We start from the raw sequence: 15,078 nt of genomic DNA on the forward strand, positions 1-15,078 counted from the left end.
GTGTCATCCCAGTATTATCCTCAGTCAAAACACTGGTGGTTCACATAGACGCTACCCTGTCCATGGACAAACAAGTCAGCGCCATAGTCTCAGCTTCCGCACGGAGTACTAAGCTCATCAACGCAATAAAACCATTCCTAACTAAGGATAACTGCCTCTCCATCGCTAGAGCAACCATAGGAGCCAAACTAGATTACTGTAATGCGCACCTATCCGGCACCTCCAAAAAAAAAAAACTATCAAGGCCCCAAACAACTCAAAACAACACTCTTAGAGCAGCCCTCCGCATACCGAAAATAGACCACATCACTCAAGCAAGGAAGACAGCCCACTGGCTCCCAGTCAAGAACCGCATCTCTATCAAAATTCTCACTACCACGCACAAATGCATCAACCTCTCAGCACCCTCATACCTATCTGACACCCTATGCAGATCTCAATCCACCAGACCGACCAGACTACAATACACCAACCAACTAACGATACCTCGCATCAATAGGACTAAGGCAGGAAGCACAGGCTTCCCCTTCCTCGCACCTAAGCTGTGGAACTCTCTCCCCACTGACCTCAGAGCTGAAACATCTCTTCTCCTTCCGCAAAAAACACGAAACTGCTCTCTTTAACTAACCCTGCTCTCCTAGTTACCTGTCCCTCAATGTATATACGTAACAAAAGAATCATATTGTCCAATGTAACTCCGACGGACTGAATTGTATGTAACTAAGTATAAGCAACACTGTAACAAGCGCCACAATGCATTCGGTCTGCTGTGCGCTCAACAAATACGAATAAATAAATAACGTTAGTCCTCACCTATGGACTTGACACAATATGCTGTTAGCAGAGCCCTCTGAACCTATGTTCTCAATCTTTCCACCATAGAGATAGTCTTTCGTGACTTTGTTCTGTCAAAAAACCTCTTGGCGGTTGGTACTCTTTGTGAGTTGATTATATTTCCTAATTGTAATTTCTTGAGTCAATGACTATCAGCTTAAACATTTGAGGTAATTGAAATGTTTCAGAAAGCTTCCAAGTGGTTCACATCCACTGGCTGGGTATTTCAATTATATCCCGATTAGAATGGCTTTTTAGCAGCTGTCTGAGACTCCTCGTTAGAGACACCAGAGTGGAAGAAATTAAACAAAACGGGATATTTGACCCATGTTCGTTCCCATTAGAGGGGCACCCACACTCTTGTAACTTCATATGTATGCTGTTAGGCTTTAAATGTCTTAGATAGGTCTTTGCTCCTTTGTGCACAGTGGAGCAACGACCATTTGGCAAATGGACATTTACCCCCAAACATCCGACATTTTGGGTTAAGCTTACTTGACCTGGCTGACCTACAATAAACTGAAGCTGCACAGTTGCAAATGTCTGGCAATTACCAATGTAAAGCATTTCATTATTAGCAACTGCATTTGTCTGCATGCATCTTTAGGCAATTGAAATCATGATGGGGTGTTAGTACTTGCATGTCAGGGGAGCGATTGGATGGGCAGGGATACAGGAAGCAGTTCGTTCTCACAGCAGTGCATAAGTTTGCAATTTTTTTTTTATTATTTTGTATCGCGCACCTAACTCTCGGGAGGATAGCTCAGAGGCAACGTGCGCACCTTGGAAGCAAGATCACACGGAGCAACACAGGTTCGATCCCCGAGTCAGCGCTTAGAAACTGGTGGGTATTAAGCGTGTTATAAATAACCTATCTTATATCATAACCCTGAGGTAACTGGGCACTGGAAAACTTAGTACATGTTACACAATAGGAAATAAAACATGACATGCATAGATAAACAATTGTTCTAACAGGTAGATCTGGGTTACAGAATGGTCTAGGCATCACAGTGAATACAAATAAAGAGTATACAAACAATAAACGCCTGGGTGTACCAGTGGGCTCAGAAGTAGAAGGTCAGAGGCACTGGAGCCGTGAGGGTATCTTTTAAATTAGTTATTGAACTTGCTGGAGAGCCAGAGTTTAATGCTGGTTTTGAAGGAGGATTCCAGTCTGATGGTGAGGGGTAGGGCATTCCAGAGGTTAGTGGCTTGTACAGAGAAGCTGGCTCCACCTGCCGTTTTGAGGTTGTACCTAGGAGAGTAGGTGAGTTTGGAATGATCTGGTGGGCCATGTAGCTTGGCGTAATGAGAACTTGTCAGAGGTATTTTGGTGCAACGTTGGAAATGCATTTGTGGGTGATTGCCAGTGTGCGGCGCGATATTCTGTCGCGCACTGGAAGCCAGTTCGATTTTAGTCTATGTCTAGAGATATGATTGGATCTGGGGATGTATAGTGCAGCTCTTAGGGAGTTATTTTGTAAGACTTGTAGTCTGTTGAGGTTCTGTTCAGCCGTTCCTAGGTAGAGAGTGTTGCAGTAGTCTAATTTAGAGAGCGCTAGAGCTCTTGCTAGCGTCATACAACTGGTAGGGGATAGGTAAGTCTTGTAGGCATTGATTAGTTTGTGTAGGCTGCTGAAGCAATGGAGCCAACTTGTTTTTTTAGTGATTAGGTCGAGTCAAGTTAGACACCAAGAGTTTTTATCTCCTTTGCAACTTTCATTGAATTCCCATCAATGCTGAAGGACATATACTGTGGGTCTAGCTTGTTGAGGCGGGCCTGGGTGCCGACAATAAGGAGCTCTGTTTTTTCGTCATTGACGCAGAGGCAATGCATAGCCATCCATGCCTGAATTTCTGAGTAGATGTCATTAATTAGTTTGGAATCATTCACGTAGCATCCTGGCAAGGTGATGAGAACCTGGGTGTCATCTGCGTAATTTGTGTAGATGACACCCAAGTAGACAGTCGAATAGGAACTTTGTGAAGATATTGTATAGAGTTGGGGATACACAGGAGCCTTGGGGTACCCCGCAGTGGAAGGGGATCGGGGCTGCAGAGGAAGAAGGCGAGAAGACTCTGGTGGTGCGGTTGGATAAAAAAGATTTTATCCATGGGGAGGCGTTTCTGGAGAAGGCTGCTGCTGCGGTGGTTAGATGTTCCGTGAGGATTTGGTGGTCAAGCAAATCAAAAGCAGTTGATAGGTCTAGTAAGAGGAGCATGGCTAGTTTACCTTTATCTTTCATTCCGTCCATCTGTATTTTCAGGTCCAGGGAGTGGTTTCTGTGCCATGACTGGGCCGAAAACCAGATTGTCGGAGGCCAAGTAAATTGCTGCCCTCCAAGTGTTCCTGGATTTGCAAATATGCCACTCTGTCCAGAATGTTTAGAAGGAAGGGGAACAGTTGTGATTGGCCTGTAATTCGTAGGGGTGTTCGGGTCTAGATTAGGCTTTTTTTTTTGGAGGGCATGACCCAAGCCTCCTTAAAGTTGTTAGGGACCAGATTATGTGGTTTCAGGCATGAAGGATAGCATTAACTGCTTGTAACACTGAAGCTGCACCAAAGCAGTCTCATTGGAATGTGTAAAGTTAAATGGCCGCACACAAGTACGTTTGACCCTCCCCCACATTCTCTGAAGTTAGTGCCTCGCCCAACATTTGAAGGGTTAGCTGTTTGTATGACACCAGTTAGCCTGGTGAAAAGCTGTGACGGGAGGAAGTGAACCAGGCTAGAAGCAGATCGACCGACACCCGCTAGCTCCGCATTACTGCTAGTCCTACAAGCTATTTAAGGTTACTTAAAAACACCGTCATTGTTTACATAAGAAGCCAAGAAGAAAATTGCAAAAACAATCGTAAAATAGGGTCCCGGTCCATGGGCTGGGGGAAAAACAGACAATGTGCCTTTGTTGAATGCAACGGGCTTCGGAAATCAGGCTGAACACAAACTACACGGTTTCCCTTGTTTGTTATGGTGCGCCAGAGTAAAGGGGAAGTTAGTGGGTTAAAATGAGCCTGCTGCCGGAGCCAGTCACAAAGAAAAGTCTGTACTAGGAGCTGCCGGGTTTTAGGGAGTTACATTTTCCGTGGGACTTCAGCCCCACCTCCCGTCCAGCAACTTCAGTCCATTCTCTAATAATGTTTGCACAGTGGCCCCTTTGCCTACACAGGCCCCTCCACCGTATCCGGCTGAGCTTTAAACCTTATCCCTTCCGGTCCCAGGATCACAGTTTATTTACTATCGTTATACAGAGCAGGACTCGCTTAGGCTCCACGAACCAACACAAACAAACAAGGGCGACAGGGCCTGGTGCATGGCCTCGGCGGAACTGAGAAGGAAGCCCTTTGTGTTTAAAAACGTCACGCGTGGTACAAACCAGAAAAGGAAGAGTACGTGCATACAGTCCGGGTCGCTACTTTAGGTTCAATACGTTCACAAACAAACGGAAACTAGGACTGGAATCCTGGGAGGGACCGTGCAGCAACATTGCCCTGCCCCCCAACTAAGTGTGCAATCCCTACGATAGCGTCCACAACAATCGTACCGACGCCAAGCCTCCCAGCCCGCACAAGAAATGGTGGCACCAGAAAGATAAGCACCCAAGCAGCAGACAGGACGGCAATCTCACCACCCTGTTAGAGTCCCGTAGACCCCGATTGGCTTCTCGGCCATCAAGAGGTGTTGGCATCATTACAATCCTACGCAACACAAAAGCAAGGGGTGCCAGCGCAATACCACACACTTTCACAAGAGACGTCGGTACCACAATAACCCCAAACAAGAGGGCACGACAGCATGACAATACCCACAAATGCGTCTGAGCTCTTATATCGCCTACTAGGTCTACATACTTTATACCCCCTTACCCAGGCACCCAGTGTTAAGTACAGAGAATGTTCACCGTTGTACAAAAACGCTCTCCACAAAGTGTCAAGAACCTGAAGAGCCCCAACAAAGGGGTTTCCACACCGTACCTCTGACAAAAGGATGTGGGCCGTTTCGACCCTGCATTGGACACCTTGCACAGTATTTCAAGCGATGCATGCACTCACCTCAAACCTGCTTTTGGTAACCCCGTTCATCTCTCTCCTCATGGTCCGACTCTCGTCTGCTGACTGCTTCTGCCGACTCGGGACTATCTGCACCACTCCTCGGCGGCGCAGCCGATTCGCACCCACTCGCCAGTCCCAGCCCTCATGGGCCCTTATCCGCCACCTTGTTCCTATCGGTCTGCGCCCTAGCCCGTCCTACTGAACCCAGCCCTAGCTAGGGTGGTCCCCTTCACTAAACCGCAGTGTGCCTTCACCCCCCTCTTCCGCAGTCCTGCTCAAGGGCCAATGTCCATCCCGGGATGGAAGCTGTCAAGACTGCAGCTGGACTCCTAGCCGAAGCACTGCCCCGTGACCCCCCCCCTCCCCTCTCCTCTTCTATGCACACAAGAGCACCTAACACCCTGGCGACCACTGTCCACCTGTAGTGCTCCTTGTGCGACAGTCTAGCAGCAATTATTCAGCTCCGGGGCTCTGGCTTCTTCCCTTCAGATGTCTATCCGCACCCACCCTCAGTACGTTATAGGTGCTGAGACCCCTGTATGCAGCGGCCCGACTGGGCAACCGCAGCGCCTTGAGCCCCGGGGTAGCGACCTAAAATCCAAACCCACCGTATCTGCCCCCTGTAGGTCTCCCTCCTCCCGGACTCTTCCTCTCACCCCTCCCACTCTTCCCCCTGTACGTCGCGGCCGTAGGACAGCAGCTGTCTCCCCTCAGTCCGGGATTCGGTCCCCTCAGTTGCCCCTACCGGAGGCTTTCCACAACAAGCCTCGTTTTGATTGGATGCAACAATCCCCCTCTGCTGACAGCAGCCCGCAGGGGGGTCGGCAGAGGATCAAGCAGAATACACACTATACTGCGCAAGTGCAGCTCTGTATCAGGGCGGGGCTACGTCCTTATCAGTGACCATCTTGGTGTCAGGCAAAACAACCCGGCAATACTACCACGAGCGAGGGTACTAGCTTATTAGGGTTCAAACAAAAGGGTTCACGTTTTGCCTGATTCCAAAATGACTGCTGCACATCCTGTGGTCACCACACAGATCATATGGCAACTAGTCAAAGAGCTGAATATAGACAAAGAAGACGGACTAAAAACATTCTGGCATGGACGGACTACTGGCCTGAAAGGTTCATGGGCACAAATAACGGACTGATAACTCGTAGATATCGTTTAGGCTAAGGTGACAACATAATGTTGCTTTGACGTGGCATCCTGCGGCAGACACTGAAAGCCTGGTTTCTGTGGGACAAACACGTTTTATATACCATCCTCCCAACAACTGGAGTTCCCTTGGCAACTACTCTGCTGTCTCTTACTTTGACAGGGAGTAGTCAGAAGGCATTCATCTCTGTGAACAGTCTGGACCCGATGTCTTGAAGATGATGTCCATGCTGAGGAGCACGCAGAATACTACTACTACTGTCCTTCAGCAGAGAGCAAATAGGAAGGAACCTTCCAGGCATTCGAGATTCAAATTATGTGGATGCTTTGCTTTGTCACACGAACCCCTGGGGCTTGTCTCACCACATTTTGATACCCTGACCTATCTGCTAGCTTGTGATTCCAGAATGAAGTCCAGAGCTATCCTGAAGATGGCTCAGCCATTCCACGCCTCCCTCCATGTGCTCCAGTCACCACTTCCTCATCTAGCTCCACTTCCTCATCTAGCTCTATTAGTTGACAGTATGCCAAGCATTTTTGTAGGTGTCAGATCTTCAGGCTCTGCAAAGCTCTGTAGTGGAGTGGCCCTGGGAAAATCGCCTGTATGTATTCCACCAAGAGATGCACAATTCTATTTTAAGACCCAGAGGCTCAGATTATGCTCATCTCAACTCTTTCCTTCTCGAGCAGCAAAAAAACAATGATCATAACTTTCAAAATAAACTGTCAAAGATCTACAACTTAGACGAAAACAAGTGATTTTGTAGTTTGCATATAATTGGTTCAACTTTCCATGTGATAAAAACTGTCCAATCAGGTCCCATAGTCCAGCATATCAACCAATGTCCTTCTTCCTCTTTCTTTGCTGCTCAAGCAGCTCAGATAAGCAAAACTTTACTTTATTTCATATTCGCGTGTGAGTGATACATTTTTGTGTGGGCGCATAGATTGGGTGCAGCGCGTGCATATGAATTGGCGGAGCACATCCGCCGAATAGAGAGAGGAGCACAACAGGGCTCAACGAGCTCTGGCGTTCGGCTGGAATGGCAGGAGGCAGTACCTCACGGAATTTTGCAGCTCGACACGTCAGGACCCTGTAAGGTTCCGGCGTCAGAGCATACTTCTGTGAGGACCCCCACGCAGGCAGGAGACAGCAAACATGCAGCAAGGGCAATCTTATTATATTTATATATAATATTATAAAGGGACGGACGGAGGACGCGGCTCTGAAAGACATAGTATCCTGAGTTGCAGGACTCCGAAGTTCTCTTTATCATTGAATGCCACGTACTGGTGGCCGAGGCACACCGCAGGCTTGTCAACAGTGAAGCCTACTGTGAGAAACCAGAAGGTGTCTCACCTACTAGTCCCTGCGGATCTCTCTCATGTGGCCAGGGCACAGCCATCACCTTTGGATCCAGACCCTGAGAGCGGACCAGTGTGGAAGGATCACCTGGGTGAGGGGTCCTTGGGGAGTGGGAGTGGGACACCGGATGGTGAAACGTGGTATCCCTCTCTTTCCTGTAACACCTTTAGCCCATCCTATCAGATAAGATACATAGGATCTTTACCCCCCTCGCCCCTTTCCTGCACAAACACTTTCACACAGACAGCCCACTTTGGGAGAAAACAGACTTACACCCGAGCAGTATACCTGATGTGTCCCAATACAATGATCAGGCAATTACTGACCATCACTCACACCTGACTTCCATTAAGTTTCCCCACACGGATAAATGGCGGGACACAAAAGTACACTCTGAATATGGAAAAGCACATGAAGAAACAGCAGTTTCGAGACGGCAGCTGAACGAGAGAAGAAAGGCGGAAAAACAGGAGGGGATCGCACGGATGGAAGTTCCCTTGACCTTTCCGACAAGAAACTGTTACTTTCAAGAACCCTTGAGATTAGAAAGCATAAGATCAGGAAACCAGGCTGAAAAATCCTGTACTGTGTGTCTGAGATACCCGGGGCCTTCCTGCATCACTAATCAAGGCGGGGAGAACCAGTAGCTGCTGTGGCACCGTCCTTGCCTCCAAGAACAAAGCAGTGTCAGTGAAATCAACACAGCCGGTGAGTTGGGGAGACTGATACAAGATCAGTCTGTGTTGAAGCCAAGGTTATAAGCAGCAACATTGTATGTCGAGCGCTGGAATGAACATTATTCAAATGCGTGTGATAAAAGATGCAAGTAAAGTTGAACTGCTGATGAGTGTTTAAACCTTGAAGAGACTGATACAATACCTTTGACAGAGTGGTTTGGCACTGTGTGGGTGCTCAGTCGAAGGGCTATGTAAGGTGTCCAGCTAAGAATTGTGAGTCGAAGTGGCTCTGTGATTGGTAAAGCAAAATCCTGTGCACAGTCGAAAGTCTTCAATTTTGATGTAGTAAAGAAAGTATTAAGAAGAGAACAAAGAATTGTGAATCAAAGTGGTCCTGCGATGGATCAAACAAAATCCTGCGCACAGTCGAAAGTCTTCGAGTTTGATATAGTAAATAAAGTTTGAAAATGAGATAAATTTGGTCCAAGCTCGGAGAAGGGAGATGTCATGATGCCCGCTTCCGGGGAGCCGGTTCAAGCCCTGCGTCCCCGAAAGCGGACATCCAGTCCCCAAGGAAGGGCCCAGCAACCCCATATAGGGGCCCTTTGGTCAGTGTCCTGGCGCCTATGGCGCCAGGCTGTCAAGCAGAGAAGTGCGTGAGAACTGTGTACCTGTTTTCTTGACAGTGGATCTAGTTGGGACCGCCAGGCTGCATCCAGTGAAATGACGAGCATGTGACTCGGGGAACCAGCCTCTCCACCACCCTAATGACACAGGGTGGTGAATGGACCAACTCCCAGCGTCACGGAAAGCACTCTCCTGATTAACGTGACGAAGGGACTGTGCAAGCACAGGCAGGAGAGGCCACAGTCTGATGGAAAGTTACTGGATACGGGTGAAGTCCAAAAGAGTTTATTCCAAAGGTACGTGATCCGGTGATGAAGCAAGATAGTCCAGGAAACTCTCAGATGAATACAAGGTAAGGCCCCCAGTCCACAGGGAGACAAGTTCAAGCAGCTTCACGTAACTGGTCTGGAATGACTGATCTGCTCGAGGTACAGTAGGTCCAAAGGATGAGGCACCAGGCAGGTCCAGACAGGAAGAGGGAACCAGATTGGGAGGGGAGACCACCACGAGTTGGGATCCCTAAGGTAAATCCAAGGACAGTGAACGAGGGCCCCAGGAAAGCAGGAGGAGAGGCTAAGCCCAGAAAGACCCAGGGAGAACCCAGGACAAGGAGCAGGGGTCCCCAGGGAAAAGAAGGGGACTGGGAACTGGACCCCAGGGAGGCTCGTGGAACAGACAGGAGCCAAGGAGAACCCAAGCAGGTAACAGGAGACTGGGAACCAGGCAGGCTGGGGACCAGCAAGGCAGGGAGACCAAAGAGAAGGCTGGAGCTGAAGCAAGACCAGGCACAGGGAGCAGGAGCGAGCAACACGACCGTAGCAACCACGTTGAGACGCGATTTGCTACTGCTCGCGGTTCCTCTTGTGGGCCGCCGGCACTCGCGAGGCCTGGAACGCAAGCCGTTTCGTCTCCGAGCGCCGGCAGACCCAGAACGAGGCTTGGAAGGCAAGCCCTTCCCAGCGCGGAGGCCCAATCTACGGCGCATGCGCGGAACCGAGACAGTGGTTTCCCGCGCATGCGCCGCAGCCCTCTAGCACCGGCCCTAGCACCTCTTCCCCCGGCGAACGCCCAAGCGCGAAAGCGCGAGTAGATCCGCCAGGAGGTGGGAGAGGGAGCGGGTGCAACAGACCCCGGTCTCCCCAAAAGTGGCGTGACACTATGCCCCCTCCCAGAAAGGCCCGGGGCCCCAGGCTTCCAAGGAAATCGATCATAGAACTCGCGAACCAAGCGGGGAGCATGCACATGCCGACGTGGTTCCCAAGTACGATCACAAACCGGGTACCCCTTCCAATCAACCAAAAAATGAAGTACCCCCCTGCGATAGCGGGCATCGCAAATCTCCTGAACCTCGAATTCTGGGACCCCTTGCACAAGGACAGAGGCTGGGCGAGGACAGGATCGGCCATAGGGATCGACCACATAGGGCTTCAATAGGGAGACATGGAAAACAGGGTGTACATGCCAAGAAGGAGGTAGCTGAAGGCGAAAGGCCACAGAAGACAACCGTTTGGTGATTTTGAACGGACCAAAATACCGGGGAGCTAATTTGACCGGTAAATTGCGAAGTGGCAGGTTCTTGGACGACAACCAAACCCTATCCCCAACCCGAAAGTCTGGTTCCACACTCCTTTTCCTGTCAGCCTGGGCCTTCATCCGCTCCTTGGCTTCCTTCAGGATCCTGCAAGCCAATTCCTGTTGTCGTTGAATGGTAGAGACCAGGACATCAGCAGATGGAACTGTACTGGTGGGCACAGGATGAAATGGCACCAACTTGGGATGTTGACCTGCTGAGCAGAAGAACGGACTAACTCCAATAGAAGCGTGGACAGTATTGTTGTAGGATACTTCTGCAAGATCTAGGTACGCCTTCCAGTTGGACTGAGTTGCGTTAGCAAAACTACGGAGATACTCCTCCAGAGTCTGATTTGTCCTTTCGGTGAGCCCGTTGGTCTGCGGGTGATAGCCAGAGCTCAAAGCTTTACGAATTCCCAGATGACCACACACCTTGTCCCAGAAAGCAGAGAGAAATTGAGAACCACGATCCGAGATAATCTTTTCAGGAAGACCATGTAGTCGATAGATCTCATGGAAAAAAGCTGAAGCCATCTGAGTAGCTGTACGGATCCTGTTAAACGGGATGAAATGAGCATATTTAGTGAAGCTATCCACCACGACCATTATACAAGTAAACCCGTTAGAAGGAGGTAGATCAACCACAAAATCCGTAGCGATGGTATGCCATGGGTATGGTGCTAATTCTGTGGGTACTAGCAGTCCCAAAGGTCGTCTTCTAGAAACCTTACATTGGGCACAGACGGGACAACTCTCGATGTATTTCTGGACGTCGGTAGCCCACCTAGGCCACCAAAACTGTTGGGATATCAGCTCACGTGTAGCTCTCACCCCTCGATGACCCCCAATAGGTGAATCATGAAACCCATGCAATATGCCATCTCGAATCGTACCCTTGGGGATGTAAAGCCTCTTCCGGCAAAACAGGAGCCTGTCATGCTCAGATACTGACATTCGCCGAAGAAGGGCCGATCTTTCAGGATCCGTCCGGGTGGCATCCGCAATTGACTGTAGATGAGGAGACAACGTCAACAGGAAATGGTGAGGGGAAATCAGCGGCTGATCCGAACTGGACGTTTCTTCCACTTTTTCCAGTGATCGGGAGAGGGCATCCGCCTTCAAGTTGGAGGCTCCTGGGACATATGTGACATGAAACACGAATGGGGAGAAAAAGAAGGCCCACCTAGCCTGACGGGGCGTTCGACATTGCAGGGAGCGCAGGTACTGCAGGTTACGATGATCGGTACAAACCTCTACCGAAAAACGGGCTCCAAGTAGGTGATGCCTCCATTCCTCAAATGCGGTTTTGATGGCCAACAGCTCCTTCTCGATGACCGCATAATTTCTTTCGCTGGGATTCAACTTGCGTGAGAAGTAGGCCACTGGATGTTCAACAGACGTAACCGGATCTCTTTGCAGGAGAACCGCCCCAACTGCGAAATTCGAAGCGTCTGCTTCCACAATATAAGGTAAGTCATCCTGTGGGTGACGCAAAATCGGGGCGGCCATGAAGGCCGACTTCAAGGTGTCGAATGCCTGAGACGCAAGGGAATCCCACTTGAAAATGATCTTACTGCTGGTCAGCCTGGTGAGGGGCGCTGAGATTTGAGAAAACCGTGGAAAAAAGCGCCTATAGAAATTAGCGAATCCCAAGAAGCGTTGTAAAGATTTTATGTCATGGGGTTGTTTCCACTCCTGAATAGCTCGAACTTTCTTAGGATCCATCTCTACCCCGTCCTGATTGATCACAAACCCCAAGAATTCTATACTGGGCAGGTGAAAGCAGCATTTCTCCTCCTTTGCGAATAAATGATTGAGAGACAGACGGCGAAGGACCTCACATACATGTCCCACATGTTCTTCGATGGTTCTGGAAAAAACCAGGATATCGTCCAGATATACCCAGACTGACAAGCCAATAAGATCACCAAAGATGTTGTCCATGAACCGTTGAAAGATAGCTGGGGCGTTACACAGACCGAATGGCATGACTCTATACTCGAAATGCCCAAAAGGTGTCTTAAATGCAGTCTTCCATTCATCTCCACTCTTGATGCGCACAAGGTGATAGGCTCCACATAAGTCTAGTTTGGTAAAGATCCGGGCTGTGTGTAGAGTTTCCAGGATACTGCGAATCAATGGAAGTGGGTACCGGTCTTTGATAGTTATGTTGTTTAGTTGTCGATAGTCCACACAAGGTCTCAAAGTGCCCTCTTTCTTCTTCACAAAAAACAGGGGAAACCCTGCGGGCGACTTGGACGGAACTATGTATCCTTTCTGTAAACAATCCGACAAGTAGTCTTGAAGCTCTTGTCTCTCGTCCTGTGTCAAAGCGTACAGTTTCCCATGAGGAATCACGCAGTCCGGTAACAACTCGATTGAACAATCAAACGAGCGATGTGGTGGTAGAGGTATATCGCCTGGTTCAGAAAACACTTGTCCAAAATCAGCATATACCAGTGGAACTTGAGAGGTGGAACACACACTGACCCCTTTGCCAATAGATTCCAAGGGGTTCGAAGAAGCTCGGATCGGAGCGGACAAACCGCACTTCTGGGCACAAACTGCGGAGGAGAAGGTCAAAGTGTGCGTTCTCCAATCAATTGCCGGATTATGATGTTGCAGCCAGGGTAACCCCAAAACCACCTTGTAGGTAGGGGACTTGATAACATCCAAAGCAAGGTTTTCAAAATGGTCGGCAATCTGAAGAAGTAGGCCCATTGTACATTGACGGACGGGTCCGGAAGACAAAGGGGTTCCGTCGATGACTTCCACGGGCAGAGCAGTGGGTCTGGGCAGGAGTGGAATCCGGTTTACAGAAGCAAAGGTCTCATCAATGTAATTGCCGGAAGCCCCGCTATCCAACAGGCCAAACACTTCCAGGGTTCTGTCAGGCAACTTGATCTGAATCTTCAAAGTCTGTAACACTGCGGGTTTCATGGGGTAAAGTTCTGAGCAAAACGGGGGAAGGTCTGAGGAGGAAATGGGACCTGTCGCTGCCTTCCCAATACGCGACAGGTCCTCTAGTTTCCCGCTTTCTTCTTCTGGGGTCGTAAGGGGCACGTACCCAGATAATGCCCGGCAGCTCCACAATAGAGACATAACCGAAACGTCCTTCTCCGTCTTCTCTCTTCCTCAGATAACAGACCCCTCATGGCACCCAATTGCATTGGCTCTGGCCCAGACTCGGTAGAACCAAACGATCCGGCAGGTAAACTGGTCGTTCTGGGAGAACTTCTCTCAAGCCGACGTCTCTCGGCCTTTCGTTATGCCAGTCTCTGATCAATTCGGAGCACCTGATCGATTAGATGTTGAAGAGACTCTGGTTCAGGAATGTGGAGTATCTCATCCTTGTACTCCTCTCTCAGCCCACGACGAAACAGAGTTTTTTGTGTGATTTCAGGCCATTGGGAATCGGTTGCCAATAGGCGGAAGCGACTGATGTATGTTATCATGTCGGCACTCCCCTGTTTTAAATCCATCAGTTGATTCTGCGCAGCGGAGGCCAGGTTTGGCGTCTGGAAAACCTCGAGGAATGCTTTTTCAAAGGCTGCAAAGTCATTCAGAATCGGACTGTTTGTTACTACAAACGGAGTCGCCCAGGCCAGAGCATTCCCGGTTAAATTCCCCAAGATGTAGCCAATCTTGGCTTTATCGTTGTTGAAATGTGTCGACCTGAAAAGAAAATGGATTCGACAGTGGTTACAAAATTCAGCCACTCGACGTGGGTCTCCATCGAACTTGATTGGTGTTGTATGTGCCAAGGATCCTTCAACCTGCGAGGTACTCATAGCCCCTTGGGTTATCATTTGGCGTAGAGTCGGATTTTCCTGGCGTAAGGCGGTCATCTCTGCCCTGAGTGCTTGTAATTCGTTCCACATCTCTTGCGAATCCTCCATCTCTGGGTCTGAAGGCAGGCGTCTCAATCTGTCAAGCAGAGAAGTGCGTGAGAACTGTGTACCTGTTTTCTTGACAGTGGATCTAGTTGGGACCGCCAGGCTGCATCCAGTGAAATGACGAGCATGTGACTCGGGGAACCAGCCTCTCCACCACCCTAATGACACAGGGTGGTGAATGGACCAACTCCCAGCGTCACGGAAAGCACTCTCCTGATTAACGTGACGAAGGGACTGTGCAAGCACAGGCAGGAGAGGCCACAGTCTGATGGAAAGTTACTGGATACGGGTGAAGTCCAAAAGAGTTTATTCCAAAGGAACGTGATCCGGTGATGAAGCAAGATAGTCCAGGAACCTCTCAGATGAATACAAGGTAAGGCCCCCAGTCCACAGGGAGACAAGTTCAAGCAGCTTCACGTAACTGGTCTGGAATGACTGATCTGCTCGAGGTACAGTAGGTCCAAAGGATGAGGCACCAGGCAGGTCCAGACAGGAAGAGGGAACCAGATTGGGAGGGGAGACCACCACGAGTTGGGATCCCTAAGGTAAATCCAAGGACAGTGAACGAGGGCCCCAGGAAAGCAGGAGGAGAGGCTAAGCCCAGAAAGACCCAGGGAGAACCCAGGACAAGGAGCAGGGGTCCCCAGGGAAAAGAAGGGGACTGGGAACTGGACCCCAGGGAGGCTCGTGGAACAGACAGGAGCCAAGGAGAACCCAAGCAGGTAACAGGAGACTGGGAACCAGGCAGGCTGGGGACCAGCAAGGCAGGGAGACCAAAGAGAAGGCTGGAGCTGAAGCAAGACCAGGCACAGGGAACAGGAACCATAAGAAGCAGGAGCGAGCAACACGACTGTAGCAACCGCGTTGAGACGCGATTTGCTACTGCTCG

At 49.7% G+C, this 15,078-nt stretch overlaps 1 protein-coding gene across 2 annotated transcripts in view; it reads right to left on the reverse strand.

Annotated features, from left to right (window-relative positions):
- FBXL20 (F-box and leucine rich repeat protein 20) overlaps positions 1–5,739 on the reverse strand; it is an 867,163-nt gene extending 861,424 nt beyond the window's left edge. For both annotated transcript variants that reach the window (XR_011283101.1, XM_069634719.1), the window contains exon 1: positions 4,891–5,739. Coding sequence is in view for 1 of the 2 variants with exons in the window: in XM_069634719.1 (XP_069490820.1) it covers positions 4,891–4,932 (42 nt within the window). In the remaining variant the exon portion in view is untranslated. The remainder of the gene's footprint in view (positions 1–4,890) is intronic.
- Positions 5,740–15,078: the final 9,339 nt, after the last annotated feature.

This window comes from Ambystoma mexicanum, chromosome 13 (genome assembly GCF_040938575.1).
Source record: "Ambystoma mexicanum isolate Mex_15411 chromosome 13, UKY_AmexF1_1, whole genome shotgun sequence".
Taxonomy (NCBI): domain Eukaryota; kingdom Metazoa; phylum Chordata; class Amphibia; order Caudata; family Ambystomatidae; genus Ambystoma; species Ambystoma mexicanum.